Raw genomic sequence first — 23,523 nt, 5'->3', positions numbered from 1 at the left:
AACTTAAGCTAAATATAATTGAAAAAAGGAGGATGGAGGGGTAGCAATCATAGGCTGACGGAAATAGATTTGATCATTTGATTTTTGATGTAGCGAATGAAAAACAGGATCCAATGACTGAAAGAGCCACATGAATTCATACTGAAGCGTTGCATGCTTTTAAACTGGAATGCTTTCCAAGGACCGGTCTGAATTCTGTTTCTAGAAACTTTTAAGTTGAGATGGGTTTCCTATTCACATCTGTGTTAGTGCAGGCTGAGAACTGATTTGGAGAAGTCTTAATCAAGTCATATCTTACACAAAACAGAAGGGAGAATCTAGTTTTACAATGCCACTTGCCAAGAAACTGTTATACCCAGGTTTCTGCCATTGGAGCTGTTTTCCAGAAGACAACACAAGTTGATCTTGAGTCTGTGTGTCATTTTAGCTTCTCTAAACTATCTATTCCATTTCTAGGCTGAGGTGATGATGAACCCCTTGACAGAGCTAACTTCAGTTCTTATTTGTTGTGCATTTTCTCTTCCTAGGAGGAAGAGCCATGACAGGTTGACCCGTAATCACTAGTTTGTCAACCAACTACTGTTTACACAGAAAATTATTTTAGTGGAGCCCTATTTTGGTAAATTGTTCTTAGGAGTGACTTCATTGGTTGCTTGTCTTTCATGTGAAGGCTTTTGTGAGTCCAACGTACGCAGGTCCTCTTCAGAAGCAGGCAGGAATTAAAACCAAGGGCCTGTCACCTTATGTCTGGAGGAAGAACAGTTGTCTTGCTCCAGCAGAGTGTTGATGGAGTTTGAGGATTTTTTAAAGTCTGATCAACCGCATATATGATTTTTTTTTTCAAGTAAAAAAACTTCTGAATGACACATCTTTTTTTCTTGGAGGATTTGTTTTGGTCTTGCTCAATTCTCCCTGTATCTGTCACACACATGCACACATATGTGCTTGTCCTGAAGGTGTGTTACTGCCTGAGTTGGAATACATCTTCTGGGCTCACTAGTAATTGTAACTATCACTTTTTAATATTCATTACAGCTTAATGTCCCTTTATAGTTGGTGTTCTAGCAACTCAGGTCTTTTCCTCCTTGAAAATGTACATTGGGTCTTGCTCAGCAATGGATTTTCTGTGACCAGTAACATCATTATTGAAGTCTGGCAAGAAGAATCCTTCTTGCAGTACAGCTTTTTGATAGGTATGTTTATTTTGTTAGGTTGCAGTAAAAGTTGTGGATGGGGAAGATGTTTAATTAACAGTCTAGTGAGATCACTGGGGGCTTGGTACAATTCTGGAGTCTTCTTATCGGAGATTTTCCTCGTTTTATTTTCTTTGTGAATATGCCAGGTTAGTAGACTTTGGAGGAACTACACTGAGCACTACGTTACAGGCTGAGAGCAAGAGCATGTAGTGATAAGCCAGTTGTAAAGTTGCAGCATCTTTCCAAAGCCTCTAAATGGTGGGTGGTATCCAGTAGTGCCTCAACTTCTCCAGGAAGACAGTGGCACTTTGAGCACAGATAAATGACTATTGAGAGCTTCTTGCCTTCAACTCTGTTCTTCAGAGTTGCTGTTCATCAGTCAGGTGGGATATGTGTCTTTGCTGGTGAATCCTAGGCTGCACTTTATTGGGCTCGAGTTACCCAACGCCAACCTGTGGTCTGTGCGGCTGCAGTGGGGGCGGGGGGGGGGGGGGGCTCGGCTCCCCAGCATTGGTGTGATGCACGCTGATGATGCCAGGAGTCTGTATTCGTGTGTTTAACAAATGCAGGTTTAGGAAGATAGCTGCTGGAGAAACTTTTCTCCTTGCAACTTAGACACTTGAGTTGGAGCTACTACAGAACAATTAAAACTTCATTTATATATCTAAGACGGGTATTACATTAATTCAGAGCGTAGCTATTGGGCCAGAAAAGTGTTAATAAAGATTTATTATTAGAATATATGTTTTTCCAGTCTTCAGAGGTTGTACCTTTGAGATTCTCACTACCAGTTGAAGAATTCTAAGAAATATTTGAAAAGTTTATCTACCTATGGAGAGTAAGTCCATAGCACTGGAATAAAAGTTTATCTGTGTACTGGTAGTGTTCAGTAGTAACTGTTGACCTCATGTAGCAGACATGACTTTTTATAGGTTGAAAACTGAAAAAGCCATGAATCTAAGCTGCATTAGACTCAGCTGTTCTAATTTTGATTGACCAATTGAATTAACATTCTTGAAAGATGCACATATTTCCTGGAAACTTGCTTTGGTGCTTTTTAGTGTGGGACAGTTTGTACTTGCTTATTATGGCTCTTATCTCATCGTTCCAGGTGCTGCAGCTGCATTAGGTGTGCTTGTATTCTTGGCCTTTTATATAGGGGGAAGCTATCGTTTTGTTGGGTATGTTGGGGTTTTTTTCCCCTCACCTGCCTGTTTTTTTTCTCATGATGAAGCTGCATTTGGGTCCTCAGGTGATAAAAGTTCTTCCTCCAAAGCAGCGGGGAACCATCTCTTCTTTTCCACTTGCATCTTTTCCTGTCCTTTTTCTTGTAACTCCCTCCTCTGAGAAGGTAAACTGTCTTGGTTGGAGCTGGAAATTTGATTTTGATGAAATGCACACTTCTTTCGATAAAAATAATTATGCTCCTGGAAGTCAAGCTTTTCATCCTTATCTTCAGAGCTGCTTCTTACTGCTGTTCAGAAGCTCTCTTAGCTGTTCCTTTTTCTGTATTCTGTGTTAATGCAGTCCCTTATGCTCCAGGATTTCAAGCTTTGGGCTTGTGAATGGTTAAGTCACAATAAAAATGCAGTTGTTTTCAACTTTGCTATTCTCATTCATTGCAAAGTTCAAAATGTAGAATAAAATCACTATAGACTGATTTTTGTTCTATTTTCACTTTCTATTTGCACTGTAGTAACACAAGCAATAGTAAACCAATTTTAGTGTATTTATAGTTGCTTTTTTTCTCAGTACTCTCAATGGCAGCTGTGGAGAAAATGACAGAAAAAAATTGCTCTTACAGTGCCAAGGGTTTTATGTGGTTTTCATTTATGAATAATATTTTTGTAACTCAGCTTTGCTTACTAGGTCTCTTAATTTGAACTTGTTTATAAAGCTATTCCACAGGCACAAAGCTAGTACAGTAATAGAAATGTGTGAAATATGTAAATTTACTTTGCTACGTGTTTCTCCCGGATACCTTTGTGGAGGTTTGGGGTGAGTGAGAGCTCCTGTAGAACTGTTCCCACCTTTTGTGTCTGGAAGGGCACACTTAACGGTGCTGCCCTTGTTTGAGAAGTCTGGCAGGCATCATTCAAAAAAGGGGCTGCTGTTTTCCAGATCTGTGTATTCTGAAGAATTATATTATTGACATTCTTCTTGCTTGAGCAGTTGTACTTTGGTTAGGTGAAGCACTACCTGCACAGTCTGAACGTCAGCCTCTGTTTTTTCAGTGTAGCTGGATGGTGACGTTTACCTGTTAGTAATGGACTGTTCTCCCCGCCAGTTTCTGGCTGATGGGCTCGTGGTCGTGTAGCCCAGGCAGCCAAGTGTCTCTGCCTGGGGAATTGTTCAGTTCCCCCACTACTCTGAGGAAGCAAGAGTTGAGGGTTATTACTTAGGAGTTGTGCTTGATTTTTGTCATTACAGTTTTCAAGTTTGCCAAAATGCCTTTTCATAAAAGTGATGGTTTTGGCTCATACTCTCTCTACGTGTGTATGTTAAAGCCTTGAATAGAGAAAAGGTTATAAATGTTGGGCAAACTTAGTATGCTTTCTGTTAGTTCACCACGGTGTTTACCATGCTTTTGGTGCTACTGTTTTATGCGCAACTCCTTTAAACATGCCCTTTCTTAAAGATGCTTGTTTATTCTCTTACTCCATAAACCCATTTTTCAACATGCAGACCTAGTAGAGACTGTTTTACTATGAAATATTACAGGCAGAAATAATATAGTTACCACCATTCCCTGTTGGATTTCTACTTTTATAATGAAAACTAAATCCTGTGTGTACAAGTACTGTGTAAAGTGCATGAACTTAAGTAGTTGTGAAAGAATTTTTTAGATTACTTGGTCTAGATTCACAATATAATGTCCTTTGATCTTGATTCTTTTCAGACTATGAGAAGACAAAGAAATGAAGTTGTTGTGGAGTTGAGAAAGGTGAGATGCCCTAGCATTGTTCTTACCAAATGGGATTTGACTATGTTGGTATTTCAGTAAAATTCAAGAGTTTTTGTTGAAGGATTAAAAAAAAAAATAGTTACTGCTGTGTGTTTTTTCTGTAGTCCACCAAGAACATGATTGTTAAGCTATCTATTTGTCTTTACTAATTCTGTCAAGGTATTTTGGTTTAGAAGTAAGTTCTGAAGTTACCATACCTGGTACTAGAAGTTCCATAATTTTTGTCCTGAAAAACAGAATTTTATTTGTAATCTATTGAAGGGAATAATTCTTGCTTCTCCAGCTAGGTTTTTAATCTTAGAAATTTATAAAGAGCCTATTTTTTTTTTCCCTGTGAAAATCAGGTGTTCCCGCTACTCTTTAGACGGAAAGCCATTTTCTTTCCCGAAACAGTAATTCAAAACACAAGAGTGGAAGAGTATATGTGTGAGGATAACACTATTTAGAATTGTTGGAAAACTAGCTCTTGAGGAAAATAATCCTATTTGAACTATTTTACTTCTGGGATGAACAAAAAACTAGCCTCTGGGGATTGCCTTGTCCTGTTATAAATAATGACAGATTGTAATGTCAGTGCTGATAGCTGTGCGCACATGAAACTTCCAGCAAAAGTAGTTCCTGCTGTAGATAAAGTTGGATGGAGGATTTTTCTAGGAAGAAGTGATTTCCAAAATGTGCTTCTCTGTGCAGCCCTTTCCAACTTCTTGAATGTTGGAAATTTTTACAGTATGAATGAAAGCATGTTTATGATGCTTGTTTAAAACAGAAGCTTCTATTCCCTTCTTAACACCCCCTATACCCCTTAAATCAACATTTTAAAGGTATTAAATAATTTTTCTCTTTAAGAATAAAAGAGATGAACATCTTCTAAAGAGGAGAAATGTTCCACATGAAGATATCTGTGAAGATTCTGATATAGATGGTGACTTTAGAGTGGTAAGAATTAACTTAACTCAAGCATGTCTTTTTATGTACTTAAAATGTTTGTAGTTTCTAACTACTTTTTTCTCTGTTTTCTAGCAAAATGCTTCTCTGGAGGCAATAGTACAGGTAAAAAAAACTTTAATTGTTTGAACATTCTTCATGTCATGGTGACAAATACGTGAAAAGTCTAAATTCTCTTTTATTTTTAGAATGCTTCAAGTGACAACCAGGGTATACAGTTAAGTGCTGTGCAGGCTGCAAGGTAAGAACATACTATGTGTATATAAAAACATACTATACTATTTTTATTCTTAGTTTATCATGCTCTTAAATTCAGAAAATGTGTTCTGGCTTAACTAGAAAAAGTATGTAATTTACTGATTTTAAAAAATGAAACTTTGATAAATAGAACTTCACAAAAAGGATCAAAATACCAAGGTCTTTGAAGTAGTCAGGATTTTCATTATGTATAAATACATACCAGGATTTGTCTTAGTGCAATAATTGATGCTTCTCACGAGTAGAGTGAAATGTATAATTAGCAGGGCTATAAAGTTTTAGCTTTAAACAGAGAAAGAACTGATGTAATCCTTTTTCTAGTTTTGTCATGGATTAGGCCACTAAAACCACTTTGCGCTTTAAGAGGAATTCTGTGTAGCTGTATGTATTTAAGAAGTGATCCTAAAACACTATTGTGAACTTTGCTTGCATAAATCTAGTATTTGACTCCTGTTTCATGAACTACTGGGTGTTTTTTTTGTTGTTGTACCAGAAAGCTACAACTTTGTATTTGTTTACCCTCTGTGATCGAGGGGCTTGTTTCCCGTGGAAGGGAAGACTTCCAGATCAAAGAGAAGTCAGGTGAATTGGAAGTCACTTTGACTTTTGGGAGTTAATGTGTTTGAAACTGATAGTGAAAAGAACAACTTTTGGGCAACTTGTCTTCATTAAAAAGTTTCATTAACTCAGGGTAGCATCATGTAGAACGCCCTGTTTACTACAGCTGATCTAAACCTGGTTAGACTAAAGTACACTGAATTAAGCCTGACTGAAAATAAAATGGGGATTTCTTACCATTGTAACTACTTTTTAAAATTGGAAATATAAATTAAAGCAGTGCAGTTTACATTATTGGAAGGGCATTAAAGTATATTTTAAAGATGAAAACAAATGCTTTTCAGTCTTGATTGAATCTGCACCATCCTTTGGGCTGAAGCTGGCACAGGAAGGGAGAAATCTTGCCCAAACCAAACCCCCAAAACATATGACTGGAATATGAGGAATAGAAAAATGATCAGAAGTGCTTAAGAAAAAGCAAAACCCAAACCAAACAAAAAACACCGAACCCCCTCAAAACCCAGAGTTTTATTTGATTCTTGTAGAGTTCTCTACCTGTTTGAGCAGGTGGTTTGCGAATAGACTGCCCTATGATTTTGTCACTGAACAAAAATCAGTATTAAGATTCTGTAAGTACACTTTTGTTCCTTAATTTTTATAAGCTTGTAGGTGTAAATTGTCTCCATTTCTAAAAGGAATCTGCTTTACTTGGTTGGAAGCTGAAAATGCACATCTGATTATTACAAGAGTCTTCATAATCTGTTCAGATCCTCCCTATTGCAATCGCTTAGTTTTCTGAGGTATTTTGTTTTGCCGTTATGGCTTTTCTTCATCTCCTCTTTCCCCATGTTGGCCCCTTTAACACACCACTGATACCTTTCAGGGTAAAACAGCAGTGGAAAGTTGAGTTACTGTGTTCTGTCAAGTCTTTCATGTATTTATGAATAGGCTAGTATGTGAAGAGGTGACTATATATAATCTCTCTTCCCACTGCTAATAAAACGTTGGCGTGGAGGCCCAAGTTGTCCTCTCCAAGGAGCTTCCTTCATTCTCCTTAATTCCTTCGCAGGAAAGTGAAATGAAAGGGATTAAAAATTGTAACAAATTTGTACACTTCTGTTCTTTGCAGTAGTACTTTGTGAATCCTTGCTCTCTAATATTATATCCTTAGTAAGAAACAAGTTTCTGCCTTTCCTGTCAAAGCAGCCGGGATCTGTTTATCTCTCTTGTTGGGTGGAGGAGGAAGAAGCTGCAGGAGGGTGTAACTGAGTAACTGTGGTGATCCTTATTTTACTGACTGGTAATAAACTTCAAAAGTAGTCAGATAAAACATGGCAACTGAGACGGGCAGTGAAAGTAATGGCTTGAGGTTTTCAGTACTTCGGTTTTTCAGTAGTTCAATAATTTCAATTTTGAGGATTATTTTCACTTAGTGGAGAAAACAAATCCAGCATGGTCTTTCAGAGTATGACACACACACACACACACACACACATCCCCTGGGGAAAAACTTCCCAGCCCAGAAGGTAATGCAGCACTGGGACAGTTTGTCAGGGAGGTGGTTGGATCTCTGTGCTTGGAGGTTTCTGAAACTCGACTACAGGAAGCCATTACTGACCTGATCTAGTGTCAGCCATAATCCTGCTTTGAGCAGAAGGTTGGACTAAGCAGCCTCCAGAGATTCTTTCCAGTCATGAGTTCTCATTCAGTGAGTTGTTTATTAAGTCTTGTATTTTCTCCTTTTCCTAAACAGAAAGCTGCTTTCCAGTGATCGCAATCCACCAATTGACGATCTAATAAAATCAGGAATATTACCTATTTTAGTGCACTGTCTTGAAAGAGATGACAAGTGAGTATTTCTAAAACTCAAAATGTTTAATTGTTGCAAGTGTTCTTGGTATTTAGCTAACGTGCCTATGGTGTCTGTTTTGAAAACTCACGTTACAATCATTTATTGGTTTTTCTTTCTTTGCAGTCCTTCTTTACAGTTTGAAGCTGCATGGGCTTTGACAAACATTGCCTCTGGAACCTCTGAACAAACACAGGCTGTAGTTCAATCTAGTAAGTCCAACAATATTTAATCATTGATAAAGCACGCATGGTAGTTTCCACAAAAATAAGATTATCTGAATGATGCTGTAAAGAGCACCCACACTCCTGTTCCTCTCTCTCTCTCACATGTTCACCAATCAACATGTTAGGGTTGGTCCTTTCATGCGATAGCCAGGATGGTTGAAATTGAGTTGTCAGTCGCAGGCATGTCACTGAAGGACCTGCCCATGAAGTCTCCTGCCAGATGTTCTACCTCTTCTCTGGCAAGCAGCATCAGTTGAAGTGCACACCTGCTTTTCTTCTTCATTTTCTCAGATTTTAAATTCAGTTGGGTTTCCTAATGGTGAATAATCTCTCCTGGAAACTCACGCTATTCTAGCAGAGTTGATATCTGCTGGTTTCCAGTTTTCCAACTTAAAAAAAAATCCCAACAAGTAACTTGAAACAAAACCAAACAAAAGAAACTCTAAAAAAACTCCCATGGAGGGATTTCCTGTCTTATTGTGAAGAGGGAGGAAAAGATGCGGACCCAGTCCAGAGGGTGCCTGACATCGAACTCTTCCAAAATCAAGTTGAAGAAAACAGGCTGTCCTTCATATTTTGAGGAATCTGAAGCATGGAGAGGAATTGTTGTTGGAATCTGGAACTTGGAATCTGAGTTGCCAAGCAAAGCAAACTTTCTTGTGTACTCTAAACATGTCCTACTTCTGTTGGTAAAGCAGAACTAAGTAGAGGTGTCTGCAGCTTTTTGAACTGAGTAAATGAAACAGCAGAGCTTCTTGAGACCCGTGGAAGAATCAAACATACAGTAAAACAAGTTTTTGCCTAAAATTTAAGGGAAAAATCCACAAAATTTACATTATGTGAGATACCAGTAGCTTTAATGGTTGGTATCAGTGTCGTATTGCAGTGCATGCTGCTGATACCATTAAACATGATGTGCTTCCAACACTGAAAAGATACAGAATTATGCTTCGTCTTTTTGCGTGTGTTTTTCCCATCACAACCATCGTATACTGACTTCTAGAACTACTTAGAACTTTTATTGAATATAGTAAGTACAGTGTCTTAAGATGTGTGGTGGTGATTCGGTGTTGAAATGTCAATGTTGGTTGCATGTATTCCATGACTGACTTCACTTCAGTGATCAAAGAATCTTTTTTGCTGTTAGTGCTAAGCAGTTACAGGCTTCTCACAAACTGTATGTTACTGGCTTTACATTTTGGGGGGAAAAAAAGAAACAACATAAAGTTCTTAACACCATCTTCTCTGTTCAGTGGCTGGGTGTGTTTCAAAAATCTTTAAGTGGAAAAATACATTAATTCTCCTCAGCAGATGTGAAGGAATTTAAGGCAGGTGACTTCAGCTTAAATGATTTTATTTTTTTAATCGAATGTGTGCTTTGAGATTGCATTGGTTGCAAGATCACTTGCCCTTTGCTTTTACAGACTCTGTGTTAAGAGCCTGTTAACTTGGATATAGCTTGAATTTGACTGTTATAGTACGTATCTTTGCTAATACTTTTAACTTTCCTTTTTCCTCATCCTCCTCATTTTCCTTGCGCAGTTGCATCCTCAGTTTTCTTTTGGAAATCTAATTCATATATAATCTGTCCCACACCTCTGATCTAGCACACTTTATTTAAACCTAGCTTATCGATGGATTGAAGATGAGTGCCAAATACAGTAATTAATTCTCTTGGTGGTAATCTCTGATTTAGCTAGGTCTGCATGTATGCACTATATTAGCCAATTTAATAGCTATAACATGAAAATATGGTTTACTTCTTGTAATGATTTATTTCAGTGAAAAAGATGATCTGTTGTAAGCTTTCCAAAAGTACTTACTAATATACTTGCTGGGGATGTTTTTTCTCCTTGCATACTGGCATTGTAAAATACCTTTACTTTGTAGGAAATAAGAAATTTGTTGTGGTTTGTTATTTCTCTAGCAAAAGTATTTTACATGGAGAAAGAGTCTTAACTAAAAGCACCAGCCTCTCTTAAAATACGTGTTCTAAAGTAAATGAGTGTTTCTTACAGACTAAACTGTCATTAGCAAATTATGTAAGCAAGCACCTTGGTGCTGGGGATGAAATAAGGATCAGTTACCTGAATGGGTTTGAAACCTTGACTTAGCTTTAGTTCTAAATATTGGGAGGATTTTCCTGTCTGATACCAGCATAGGGTAGAAAACTAGCTGCCTTGATAACAACTGTGGAGTTGTGTGCTGCCTTTTGAATCCATTTCTTACCGCTCAGTTTTACTTTTATTTTTTTGTCACATAGTGGCAGCATTTGAAACAATCTCGTCTGCAGTGTTCAGTTAGGGTCTCAAATTGAGTAGAATCAAAATTTGGTGATATAAAAGGAGACTTCACCTTGAGAAATGCACCTGTATGAGCTTTCAGGAGACCAAGATGACTAAAGCTGCAGAAACAGCTACACACATACCTTCATAATGGTCATCAAAAGATGGGGAACGGAGAATTGGAAGTCTTAGGGAGCAGCAGAGAGCCTTGGCGATTGGTAGCACATCTGTATCAGCAGCAGGGGTTCTTCTGGTGCAGTTTACCTCTGTGTCTGCTTGTGTGTGCTCCATCAACCAGGCTTCCTCTTGGTGGAGCCCCAGGGGAAGTTGGGCACTAAAGCCTTGTCTGGAGCTCCGCACTGGCAGAGCCTACAGAAAGAAGATCCCTTGGTTAAGGCTCTGCCTGTGCTAGGGCCAGCCACTGGCACTACTCCTAAAGATGTGATGGGGCGTGTAGGGTACTGTGAATCAGTAAGACTGAAACAAATTAAACCCCTCTTAAACATCTACCCTACTGACTGGTAACGTAGTATCTACTGACTCTTAAGTTGGCTAATTTGAATGGCTCAGGTTGGGCTTAATTACTAATTTGCAGTTGGGTCTGATAGATATCTTAGCACGGAATTTCTAAATGTGTAAATATAACTAAATCTGGAGTCCTGACAAGCTTCAGTAAACTTGTGAGACTTACAAACAAATTAAATGTCAGGTTATTTTAAGAGTTGTTCTCATAATATTCTGAAGTGCAGGCTCTATAAGAAAGTGCAACAAAGGAAGAATTGTTACAGTGTGTGTTATTTCATCATCCTCTGGGAAGTTGGTAAAGTTTTGACTGATACTTAACCAGGAGAAAAATTTCTCGTGCAGTACTGAAATTTTATTTAAGAGCTAATTATGTGGACTGTTTTTTGAGATGTATTTCTTAACAACTGTGTGGGGTTTTGTCTGTATCTTTCAGATGCTGTGCCACTTTTTCTGAGACTGCTGCATTCGCCTCATCAAAATGTTTGTGAGCAAGCTGTGTGGGCTTTAGGAAATATCATAGGTTTGTGTTACTCCTGCTGCTAAATACTTCTAAGTTCCTTTTGGTTTTGAATGAATAGACTAGGTAGGATTTTTTTGTATTAGAACTTGGAGATGCTCAACTATGAGACAAAAGGCAGCTGTTAGACTGGCAATTACCCTGTTCTTATTCATGTTTTCTCCATTGTGTATCGGTGGTGTGCACCCAAAACCACATGGCTACACACTTTTATTCCCAGTACAGGAAAAAGAATTACTGGCAGACAGACTTGCAGATTATTAAAATAAAAACTGTTTTGCATTGAGTTCTGAAATTTTGCCTGAGCTTACGTACACCGTGTTGAATTCTAGATAAGTCACGATCATTCGAGCTTTCATTCGGTTTTTAACTTTTCTTGTGCAAGCGTTGGCTTTGCACTTTACAGCCCTGACTGTGTGTGTGTACTGCTTGAGGACTAATACCGGTTCTGACATACTGAGATTTCTACAATATGATATTTTAGAAATGCCTGGTCCTTCTTAAGAAGCAAACCAACAAAATGCACAATATTGTAGCTGCCTGGAGCTTAGTGATGTGTGCGCAGTACAAGTCAGATACTGCTTTTGAGGCAGCTGGGCAGTGATGAAGACTGAGTGTTTCTCTGGTACAAAGATGACAATATCTGTTTTCAGGCAGTTTTGAACTACTCTTGGAATTTTTTAGTATTGATTATAAACTTTGTGAAGGGATCTTCAGAAATTTGTTGGGCTATCAACTATTCCTGGTGGTTTTGCATTGCCTCCACCCCTTTTGCTCTTGCCCACTGCCACCCCAGCCTGTACATCTGTTATAAATTGTGCAACACTTTTCTGTGAAGAATGTAGCTGTTTTTTTAAGTAGTTCAAAGTAAAGCAATTAGGCAGCCACAGGTCCTATTAAGGCTTTATGTATGATAGATGTATCTATATAGATATGTGTATATATTCATCTTTCCAAGGCACATGTTCTTAACTTTGTGCGCATTTTAAATAACTAAAGTTTTAAACGTGCAGAAATTAGACTTTTTGTGAATGGCATGGGATGATCTTTGTCTTCATAACTCTGTCTCAAACAGGTGATGGACCCCAGTGTAGAGATTATGTTATTAGTCTTGGAGTAGTGAAACCACTGCTGTCCTTCATCAGCCCATCTATTCCCATAACTTTCTTAAGAAATGTTACTTGGGTCATGGTCAACTTGTGCCGTCACAAAGATCCTCCTCCACCGATGGAAACCATTCAGGAGGTGACTGAATTACTCACTGTTCAGTGTAACTAAACTGCAGTTGGGTATCTGTCTGCCTTAAAAATAACTGTCAGCTGCCTCTTTTCCTCCTTAGATCCTTCCAGCGCTCTGTGTTTTAATTCACCACACAGATGTAAATGTAAGTAACACCACTTAGAGCCAGTTTTATGTTCTGGTAATAGCTTTTTAGCTGAAGTATCAAGCTTGTAATAACTCTTTTCTTTAAAAAAAAAAAAGTGTGATGTTCTCTTTCATTATGGAAAACTTCTTTTGATATCTTTAACTGCTTATTTTTAAGTATTAGTTACGATTTTTGCCTGGTATTTCTCTGTATCTGTGCAAGTGCTTATTTGCATGTGCTTTCCTTACGCTTAAAAATAAAATGCAGTTGTATTTCTGTGAACATTTACAGATAAATACAGGATTTTCTTGACTAGCACTTGAGGCTGTAATGAAAATCAGTGTAAACGAAAGAAAAAATTGTCTGTTGCATATGTAAAACGTTAGCTTTAGATGTAACTTCTGAGGTGTTAAGTATGAACATCAGGTTATTTTAATAGTGAAGTAAATGAGTGAGAATTCACTGAAATTATGAAAGGTCAGCTTTTTGCCTAAACATGTGTTAGAATTCTTTAATTCTTTGCTTCCTAGTGAAGTTGCAGCTCAGTTGTCTGGCAACAATGCTTTACCAAAATATGTTTATGTATTAACTAAAGTTTGCGTAGTAATTATACCAGTGAATTTCCCATATATAAGTAAGTGAAATTAAGCTTATTTGAATTTCTTGAAATGGCTATATTTGTGAATCAGTCAAGAGTTGTCAGCTGAAACAATGCTCTTTTTTACTAAGTGGTCACTTGAAATGTTCAGATTTACTGCTATTTAAATTGGCTTTTCTGTGTGTGAACACACGTGTGTACACACACAGAGGAAATTCAGTCTTAAGTGCTGTCGCACCAGATGTTAAAAAAATTCAGAGTTTTTCTTAAATTTTATGGTGGAATGCCAAGAAGAAAGTAATTTGATGCCATGTGATGTAGAGTTCATTGGTTTGAGAGTGCCAAAGGCCCGTAGTTTAATATTTGCTAGGGCTTGATCTTCCTTCGGGAGGGGTGTGTGTGTGTGTGTCTTTCATATCTCGCATTGTCTACCACGAAAAGAGCAGATAGAATTGAGTTGCTTTTATTATATCCTTCAGAATTTAAGCTGTAGTTAGCAGTTTAGCTGTTTTTTAATTTCTGTGTATTCTTTGGAGCTAGAACAGGTTGAACAGCGTTCGTATTCTAGACTTCTGTAGAGTGGAATGTATGAAGCTTGTAAAACAAAGTGGGTTTTTGCTGTATTAGATCAATTCTGGCTTCACAATGAGAATTGTTTTATGTTGGTTTTTAATAAGCTTTGTGGTAATTCTGTGCTAATTACAAATAAATGTTTTTACTGTCAGATATTGGTAGATACAGTCTGGGCACTCTCATATCTAACGGATGCTGGCAATGAACAGATCCAGATGGTGATAGACTCCGGAATAGTCCCTCATTTGGTTCCTCTCCTCAGTCATCAAGAAGTTAAAGTGCAAGTAAGTTTGGATAACTTGAAGGAAGTGTTGCTTAAAATGTAACATTAGAGAAAAATCACTGTTATAGTTCATGTTGAGGTTTAAAGAATACCTTTTTCTGTATGGTACAGCATTTGCATAAAACCTTTTGCTTTTTTTAACTATTTGAAAGTATGTGCTCAACGAGAAAAATTAAAAGAACTCTTTAAAGAAAGTGTTTTGTTTCAGACTGCTGCACTGAGAGCTGTAGGAAACATTGTCACTGGTACCGATGAACAGACACAGGTAGTTCTGAATTGTGAAGCTCTTTCACATTTTCCAGCACTTCTGACACATCCCAAAGAAAAAATTAATAAGGTGAGTAACTGCAGAGATTGCACCTGATTTATAACCTTTTTCATATTTGTCTTAGCTGTTCCGGATTCCACATAATGTAATGTGTTAGAGGTTTGAGTAATTGAGTACTTAACACCAGTTTATGGTAAGAGCAGGTAGGATGCTGAAATTTTTCTTGAAGTTAACATCCGTAGAAAAATCTCTAAGGAGCTGCAAACTTGTACTTGATAAGAATGTTGTTTCCTGATTCTTCTAATTGAATTTTTATGAAATTAAAGCTTTATCTTGTAATTCAGGCTGTTGACTTAAAAGTTACAGTTCTTGATATGCCAAATGTCACTTTAATTAAACTGACTCTCTTGGAAGTGATGAAATAGAGATAATTGGATGTCTTTTTGAATGGAGTATGTGTGATAAATGGAATTTAAACTGAGTCAAGATGGGGGTGGGGGGTGGGGAATGTGTGTGTGTGCGCATGTATAGAAAAGGCTTTGAACGGGGGCACTGATAATGCAGTGCTGATTCCGGAGTGCATCTGAGGCATGTTGTTAACTTCCAGGGTGCCACTTTACAACATTGCCGATGATTAAAGCCCAAAACAAGCCCACCAAGACAAGCCTAAGCATCCTTAATCTCTGACAGGTTCATGAATGAAAGTGATCCTGTGATCTGATCCAAGAGACTCAGCTGAATGAAATGTGAGGATTCCTCACCAAAAAGTTGTCATGCCAGATAAATAGAGAGGAGAGGGGAATTGAGGAGGAGTGATTGAGGGTTTTTAGAAAGGGAGAAATTAGTCAACTGTAGGATTAAAACAAGGTGATACTCTGAATATGCTAAAAATTTTATGTTAAACTGTTCATTATTTCTTGACTAATTCCTCCTTAAAAAGGGGGTGGAGGGTGCTTGATCCTTTTTAACCAGATAATCCAGATACGGTCTTTGGCTTAGTTCAATATTTCAGCTGTTTAGGACTGGGAGGGTCTACTGGGGAAAAGATCTTGCACGCTTCCCTCAGCACCTGCTGTTGGTTATTGCTGGAAGGAGAGTCCTGGACTTACAGATCATAATGGGTCATGTAACTTTACAGTATTCTTGAAAAGCAAGTATTTAAGTAATAGGTGTTGCATTTTCTTGATGATTGATGCTAAGAGGAGAAACACGAAGCAGGTAAAGAACATACTGTCTTCTGCTGCTCTTGTGGCTGGAAAATATGATGCTGTGGAGCTCATCTGCCATCAGCTGAAAACTGCTTTTGCATTCATTCTAAGTAATGGTATCAGTTAGGAGTGCTCATTTGTAGCCTTGTAACTTTTTTGTCACAAATAATTTTTCCTTTTAATCTGTGGATCTGGAGTATTTGGATGTAACTTGGTAACAATGAAAGACTGAAGAGCCTTGTGGAGTCTCTTAAGGCGAGATGATCCGCTGTGTTGCCTGTACCTGTAGCCCACTTCCTAGGAATTCAGCTACATACAATCAAACTGATACAATACTTGATTGTGTGTAAGATTGGCTAGTGTATAAATTGCAGATCTGAAAATGTGCCTGTGTAAAATCTTGCTGGAGTGAAAATAAAATATGATATAGAAGACTGAATTAATAATTTCTCATCTCCTTTTATTTTGCAGGAAGCAGTGTGGTTCCTGTCTAACATCACTGCAGGAAATCAGCAGCAAGTTCAGGCAGTAATAGATGCAAACCTTGTTCCAATGATAATACATCTTCTAGATAAGGTTAGAAAACAAAAAGGATTTAACAGTTTGTTTCCTGAATTGGGGAAAGTGACAATTCCTTGCTTCATATTTTACATCATACTGTAAACGTGGGGGGCAGGGGTGAACTTATGCCCTTGAGCATTTTTTGTACGTTGCAAGATAAAATACATTACTGTTGATATTCTTTTGTGAAGTGCTGTGAGATGATGAGTGCCAGATGTATTGGGGAAAGGAAGCAGATCAGGGGATCTTGGGTCCTTCGAAATCTCATTTAAATTGTTTTTCTCACTTTGTAAACAATGGGGATAGAATTCTTTATTCTCACATGTGGCCTGAAGAGGTCTGGATGGGAACAGCATTGAGTTAGTTCCCAGCATTTTGCCAAAGCTTAAGGACTTCATCCTTTTTTTTCCCACATTATCTGGAAACATAAGGAAGTGCTCAGCAGTGGCATTTATTAACCTGTTTGTGTCACTGCATTTATCTAGTCTGAGAGTAATCCAAGTACTGATCCTGCAACACTGGATAATGGACTGGGGTTGTCCCTTTTTTTTTAAACAAGTAAAACTGCATCAACAAAAAATAGGTGGCCATGAAAAATAATCGTAGCTTTTGTGTGGCCAGTTGTTCCCAAGAAAAACAACATGCTGTACACATGTATGGATGTGTGCTTCTTTTCAGGAATAGATGAAGCTTGTTGAGATGAGAGCTTTTCCTACCTTTTTTATTAAAGTCAAGTAGTTGCTCACAAACACTTCTGAATGCTTTTCCCATGCTTTTCCACACAGTCTCTCATTGCTTGTTGAATACTAGAGGTCAAATGCTAATGGGTCATCATTTGGGACTTCAAATACCTGCATTCCTTTTCAGTTGTTGGGTGTTAGTGTCTTGTAAAACATTAATTTCCAAACCATATTGTCCTCCCAAGGTTCTGCCTTGCGAGAAGGATGGATGGCTAAAAGCATGATTTTAGACAGGAACAGTACAATGGGTCTGTCTTTCAAGCACTTTCTACTTTTTGCTTTATTCACTCCTTGTTTGTTCTTCCCTGAAGCGTGGAAGGAAGCCAGAAATACCAACCTTACGATGTGTTCAGCCACGACAAAGATGCAATATCTTGCTTCAGTGTAGAGGCTGGGGTTGAGACTGAAGGAATACTTGTCTTTTTTCCTAAGTAACACACGTAGGTGTTCACAGATAGTTCTGTTAACTGCCAATTTGTTGATTGCTGAGAAAAGAGTTGGAGATGGTTCACTTTAAATTTAGTGAGCAGACTTGAGCTGACTAACTTCAGAGGCAGACACAGTTACAGTACGTACAGTGGTTTATCAAAATTGACACTTCCTCCTTATCTCTCGCTGTAATATGACAGCTGTTGATAAGGAATGTGAGTGTGGAGTACTACAGTTTTTATTTGATGCAAACAAATTTCCCTTCCTCTGGAAGATTGATTTAAAAACATAGTTGCAGGGAAGGGAAGAACACTGAACAGACTCTGACATCTACAGGATTTGTTAGTCACCTTCCCTGCTTACCAAAAACTGATATGGTGGTGCCATGCAGAATGGACTGTAACAAATGCAGGCTTTTACTAGAATACTACAGAACAAAAACCGGAATGATTATTTCTATTTATTGGTTGTATTTTAGGGTGACTTTGGTACTCAGAAAGAAGCTGCTTGGGCAATAAGCAACTTAACGATCAGCGGAAGAAAAGACCAGGTGAGTCAGAGCTAAGAAAAGATCACATGATCTTTCTCGGGTGCATTTGAGAGAGTACATCAGCTGAGTGGTTTAGACTAATGTGCCAGGATTTAGGAATGTTTGGATTCCTCCCCTGCTCAGGAAGTCTCTTCCCTTTTTCCACGAGGGATTTAAGAGGGAACTTAAATTCAGTTGTTGTTTGCGGAATGACCTGAGATCAGGAGGATCAGTGGGGCTGTGGATGGAGGCTCTTCTCTTAGGATGGCCCAGTAGCTATGAATGCCTGCAGGCTCTCACCAGATTCTTGGTCATTCAGCATCTTTCTCTCTACTTTTTCCCCCCCCCCCCCTATGGATAAGAGTGTGATAATTACAATGACAGTAGCCATTGAGTACTGGTGCAGTGGTGTCTTGTAAGCCCAGAATATTAAATTTGTGTCAGGGTTAAGGGTGGGGGTGTCATTCCTCAAATACGAGGTGCAAACTCCGTGTCTAATGCTGAAAAACTCACAGTATCTGCTGCTTGTCTGTTATAGGCTTGAAATATTTGTAACATAATTCAGAAACATTACCTTTTTATTCTCTAAAACATAAGAATTCTCTAAAGACTCTAAAACAAGAATTTCTGAAAGTGATTGCTACAGAATACTCTTACCTTGCTGGGTAACTGAGTATTTTGACTTCATTAAACTTGTTTGCATTTGTGCTTGTGGTGCAGTGTTTGCTTCTGTCACACTCCTGATTTAACTGTTTGCTTTTCTCCCCCCTCAGGTGGCATACTTAATTCAACAAAATGTAATTCCTCCCTTTTGCAATTTGCTGACAGTAAAAGATGCGCAAGTTGTGCAAGTGGTTCTGGATGGACTAAGTAATATATTAAAAATGGCTGAAGATGAAGCAGAAACCATAGCCAATCTTATAGAAGAGTGTGGAGGTACGATGGTTCATATTTTGATGCTCTTTTTTCAGAATTTAATGGTTTGGCTTCCTACCACGTGTATATGCTGTTGGCTTTATTGTATTGGCACAGATGTTTTAAGCAAGCCTTTTTTAAAAGTGACCTTTTCATGCCCATCAGGTGAATAGACTTAGTTTTTTCTGAACTGATTAAGTTCATGATCAAGTATTTGTGGAGGAGCTGGATACTGGTCATAAAGTTTATTAGGTGCCAATTTTGTAAGAGTCTGATGCACTTGGCGAATTAGTTTCTGTTGATGTAGGGATGATATCCTTACCTTAATGATGCACAAGTCATGTCTAGGTGAATCTGGGTAAAAAAAAGAAAATCCAATAGAACAATTGCAGAAATATGATAGCTTTAATTTCCTAATGGCTTTCAGACTTTTAGTTGCAATTTAAGTTGACTGAAACTCTTCAAGGATGAAAGAACAGTGATACTAAATTTGGGCACTGAGATAAAACTGGGATTTTGTTAACACGGAGTTAAATAGTCTTTAAAATACAAAATCTTGAGGGGGGTGGGGAAGCTTAATGGATTGTTGTTGGCTGTGAGGGAGAAGAGTTGTTAGGGCCTAAAGGTTTGCTTGACAGAACTTCAAAAATATTTGTGTGTATGCTCTACTCATGTCTGCCCTACTCATGTCTGCCAGTAATGTATACTGTACTGGAGCTACTTGATAGATATATATTAAAAAAATGGAAGATAGAGAAGATATATATATATATAAAAAAAATAAAATGAAGCTCCAGGTCAGTAACTGATGGCATGTGTGCCACCAGCAGTATGTGGATTTGGAGTGTCGCAGCTTGGGGCTGTCACACCAGGTGCTGAAAAGATGTTTCTGTGAAAAGGGACTATGTCCTGGTGCCTGGCCACCATGTTTCCACAGATCAGCTTAACCACTTGTAGCAAGAAGAGGAGGGAAGTATCATTGCTGGAATTGCCCTTTTATACCTTTTTTTAGTTATGGTTATGTATTCCTCAATCTCTTAATGTATTTCCTCAAATCTCTAAGAAGCTTTTATGCTTTAAGCATGTCAAATGAGTTTAACAGTGTCTTATTCATAGTAACTATATTTCTAGATTTGTTTTTAATTCCTTTGTGTGATGAGGCCTTAAGGAGAGGGAGGTTGTTCTGCCTGAACTTAGTATTCTAACTCTATTACACTTCCTGTGTATTTATTGTAGGCCTGGAGAAAATTGAACAGCTACAAAATCATGAAAATGAAGACATCTACAAACTGGCTTATGAGATCATTGATCAGTTCTTCTCTTCAGATGATGTAAGTCTGTAATAGCTCTGCAATCTGCTTTTGTAATTGGTTGTTTATAAATATGGTTCAAGAGAAAGGCAGCCACTCTAAAGCCTGCTCTGTGACACTTGTTAGGTTTTTCAGTGAAGAATGAGCCTTTACTCAAGCCTGTTGCCATATCTTGCCATTCTTCATGATGAAATATCTACAGATCTGATGCCTAATTTAAGCCTTATATCTAGGGATTAATATACTGGGCTTTGAATAGTTTCTCTAAACCATCAGGCTCTGACTAAACTTGACATTTCACATTTGATAAGCTCCCTGCTGACCTGATTACTGAATTTGAGATTCTGCTTCTTAAGAAACAAGCAATCTTGATTATTTTAGTAATTTTGGAGGTGCTGATCAAGAATGTTTTCAGTTTTAACATGTAATGTAAATCAAAGGAAGGTTTTAGGTTTGTATGTCCTTTAAATTATAAAAGTTAATTGCATATCAAGGAAATGCAATCATGTCAGTCTGTTGTGAAGTGAGAGGCTTTTCTACTTGGTTGAATAACTTTTGGGAGCAGATCACTGCAAAACTGGTAGAGCTCAGTTGCCTTCATGCCTGCTGTCAGCAGTGAAGTTTATTTTATGCTAGAGTTTCGCTTTTATATGAACAGTAAGACAGAAGTCTTGTTTAGCAACTCAAATTTTGCACAGACAGCAGGATTTGGAATTTAATCTGGTGTCAGTTTGGTAACTTGTATACTACCTGTTTGAATTGAAACTGCAGTTTTGGCTTAATCCTTATTAATTTAATGGTATTGGTCTTAAGAACTGTGACAGTTTATAAGATGGCAATAAGGATGATGCATGACTGACAGAATACTTTAAAGGAGCAAAAACTGCATAAACAATTGAGACTGAGTGCCGTGTAGCCTACCTGGTAAATACAAACTAAAACATTTTGGCCTAAATTACTTTGTTATTATAGTGCTTATGCTAATCTGGGGGAGAAGCACGGCAAGACTTGATGCAAGGAAGTATATTAGGTGAAGAGATAGATGCTCTTTAGGATTGTCCAGCTCCTCTTTAGTGAGGCTTTTGTCTTTCTTTCCTTACTCATGATGTTCTTGTTCTGTTACAGATTGATGAAGATCCTAGCCTTGTTCCAGAAGCAATACAAGGCGGAACATTTGGTTTCAATTCATCTGCCAATGTACCAGCAGAAGGGTTCCAGTTTTAGAGTGGTATTTTGGAAGTTAGGTACAATGCAGCACTGAATAAAAAAAAAAGGTTTGATCCATCAATCTTGGCTCATGGGATCCGCTGCTGCATTAAATCGGGAAAGAAAATGTGAAGATTTCATTTGGAATCACAGAAAAGCCCAAATGAAGTCAAGATGGCGAGTGGGTGCGAGTGAGAATGAGTGGCAAAATGTAATGAAAAACTTCACACTGAATGCTTATTTAGATTGTTCAAAGAAAAAAAAGGGCTACAGGTCAAAGATCTTCAGTGCCTGAGAAGGAACAATGACTTACTAGAGCAATTGGGGGGAAATGCAGTACTATCATCATCAAGCCTCGTAAGCATAAGAGAATAGGATGCCCACATAAGTCCAAGGAGAATGAGCCCAGGCCTTGCTATGAAGCACCGTGTGAATGGACACCACTGAGTGAATGTCTGGACTCGATGCTGTGGAGCCAGGCTGGCGTTTCAAATCCGGGGCTCTTCGCTCCTGAAGCAGGCTCCTAGTCCTGGAGTGGCGTGTGTACGAGAGTATGGTTGTGATGCTGTATGTGAACGCATGCAAGCTTGATTCGCCTTCAGGGGGCTGATAATAAACCTAGTAAATCATCAAAATGAGTTCATAAGTGTTAACTTACACTGGACACAAAAACAAAGACCGGTTTAGCAGCAGACTCTGGTTTACTCCTGCAGCCTGTGTTTCTTTTTTTGTTTTGTTTTTGTTTTTTTTCTCCCTTTTATTTTTCTTTTAGTTATTTCTAATTTCTTTCCTGTATGGCTTATTAGTTGTTTGTAAAGTCAGAATTTCAGGAAGGCTTCCCTGTGCATTTGCACCAGATGAATGTTTGATGTTATTGAAAAGCTTTCCATATCATCAAAACTAATTTGTAGATTTTTGCATGAAAAAACCATACATTTCCCTTCAAATAGACTGTGTTGCAGTACACAAGTTGCCATAATAGTAGAAAGCAGTAAAATGTGGTAATAAAATCTCATCCTTTTCATTTTCAAAGATAACATGAAGACCTTTGCATGTGGTAATCTACAGCATAGTTCATTTTTAGATTTTGTTGAGTCCTGTAACCAAATGTTTCTGTTGTGGTAGAATACCGTGCTGTGTTTCAATGTTACTTGTTTTCAAACTTTGTTTTCTATGAAAATGATATGGAAACTTCTAAAAATGAAATTTGGTGCATATGTACTGCCGAATAAAGACCGAAAAAAGAGGTGTGAATAGATGTACAAATCAAGTCATGGTTTGAACACCTTTAATATGCCTAATCCAATTGTTTTAGACTCTTTTTATCTTAGATGTAGGCAGCCATGAACAATCTATTTTGAGCCACTTTAGAGAGAAAACTTTGTATTTTAAACTTGCACAAAAAGGATGCAAGTGTTTTTATAATTGGAGTAATGCCTCAGTTTTGAGGTTCTGCACACTAAATTAAAGGTGACATTACAAATTTGTACAAAATGAACTCTTTATAAGGTGGCTCATTGTAGGAAATGCTGTGCCTTCCCCTTTGAGCACAAGTGTTGCATGAACAACAGTTTGCTATAATAAAACATACCAGATTAGCCACCATTAGCATCTATATCTACCTTGTGTTTTAAAATCAACTGGTAATTCTGAAACACTGTAGAATGGATAAAGATTATTTTGTGATCATAACTCTTTGTTGGACTAGAGTATTTTTGCAGCATTCCTTGTCATCAGAAACATGGTTAAAGTTTAAAACTAGAAGCAGCGGAAACTAGCTTGTGAAATTTATCCAAGTAGAGTGCAGGCTAGGCTGTCTTGGGGAAATAAACATTAAAACTTGCAACAGTTGTATTTGGTGTGTCTTTGTCTATATGCTCCAGTTCCATCAAAAGGTGCAGAAGATCATTTGAAGGTGACATTTCTGAATCTCTTTTTTTTTTTTTACCTGCCAAATGCCAGTGTGTTGTGTGGTATGTAGGCTCAAGGTAAATAACTATTTTGGTATAAATATTAAGAAATAACTAATTTACTTAATTACATAGCATGTAGTCACTAAATAAATTGGGGCTGTTTTCATGTAAATTGTAGGGAACCCTTAGAGGAGGTAAAAATGCTTAAACTGGTGTTTTTAAGGAAGTTGCAATGCCCTGAGTAAAATTACCTTTGTGAGGGATGTGTTTTATTGTTAGAATCCTTCCTCATTAGGGGT

At 37.9% G+C, this 23,523-nt stretch overlaps 1 protein-coding gene and 1 non-coding gene across 2 annotated transcripts in view; both read left to right on the top strand.

The window, feature by feature from the left end:
• Positions 1-23,157, top strand: part of KPNA4 (karyopherin subunit alpha 4) — a 28,955-nt gene extending 5,798 nt beyond the window's left edge. The window contains exons 2-17 of the mRNA XM_074878440.1: positions 4,096-4,140; positions 5,008-5,097; positions 5,182-5,211; positions 5,295-5,347; positions 7,676-7,771; positions 7,898-7,983; positions 11,242-11,328; positions 12,401-12,570; positions 12,665-12,709; positions 14,015-14,146; positions 14,354-14,482; positions 16,093-16,197; positions 17,830-17,901; positions 18,654-18,816; positions 20,032-20,126; positions 21,231-23,157. Coding sequence (XP_074734541.1) covers positions 4,096-4,140; positions 5,008-5,097; positions 5,182-5,211; positions 5,295-5,347; positions 7,676-7,771; positions 7,898-7,983; positions 11,242-11,328; positions 12,401-12,570; positions 12,665-12,709; positions 14,015-14,146; positions 14,354-14,482; positions 16,093-16,197; positions 17,830-17,901; positions 18,654-18,816; positions 20,032-20,126; positions 21,231-21,329 — 1,497 coding nt within the window. The 3' untranslated portion in view covers positions 21,330-23,157. The remainder of the gene's footprint in view (positions 1-4,095; positions 4,141-5,007; positions 5,098-5,181; positions 5,212-5,294; positions 5,348-7,675; positions 7,772-7,897; positions 7,984-11,241; positions 11,329-12,400; positions 12,571-12,664; positions 12,710-14,014; positions 14,147-14,353; positions 14,483-16,092; positions 16,198-17,829; positions 17,902-18,653; positions 18,817-20,031; positions 20,127-21,230) is intronic.
• On the top strand, positions 14,822-15,139 carry LOC141947534 (small Cajal body-specific RNA 7). The gene has a single exon (XR_012630189.1).
• Positions 23,158-23,523: the final 366 nt, after the last annotated feature.

This window comes from Strix uralensis, chromosome 9 (genome assembly GCF_047716275.1).
Source record: "Strix uralensis isolate ZFMK-TIS-50842 chromosome 9, bStrUra1, whole genome shotgun sequence".
In the NCBI taxonomy this organism is placed as follows: Eukaryota; Metazoa; Chordata; class Aves; order Strigiformes; family Strigidae; genus Strix; species Strix uralensis.
The sequence above is the reverse complement of the archived record's forward strand: the minus strand, read 5'-3'. Positions and strand labels throughout refer to the sequence as shown.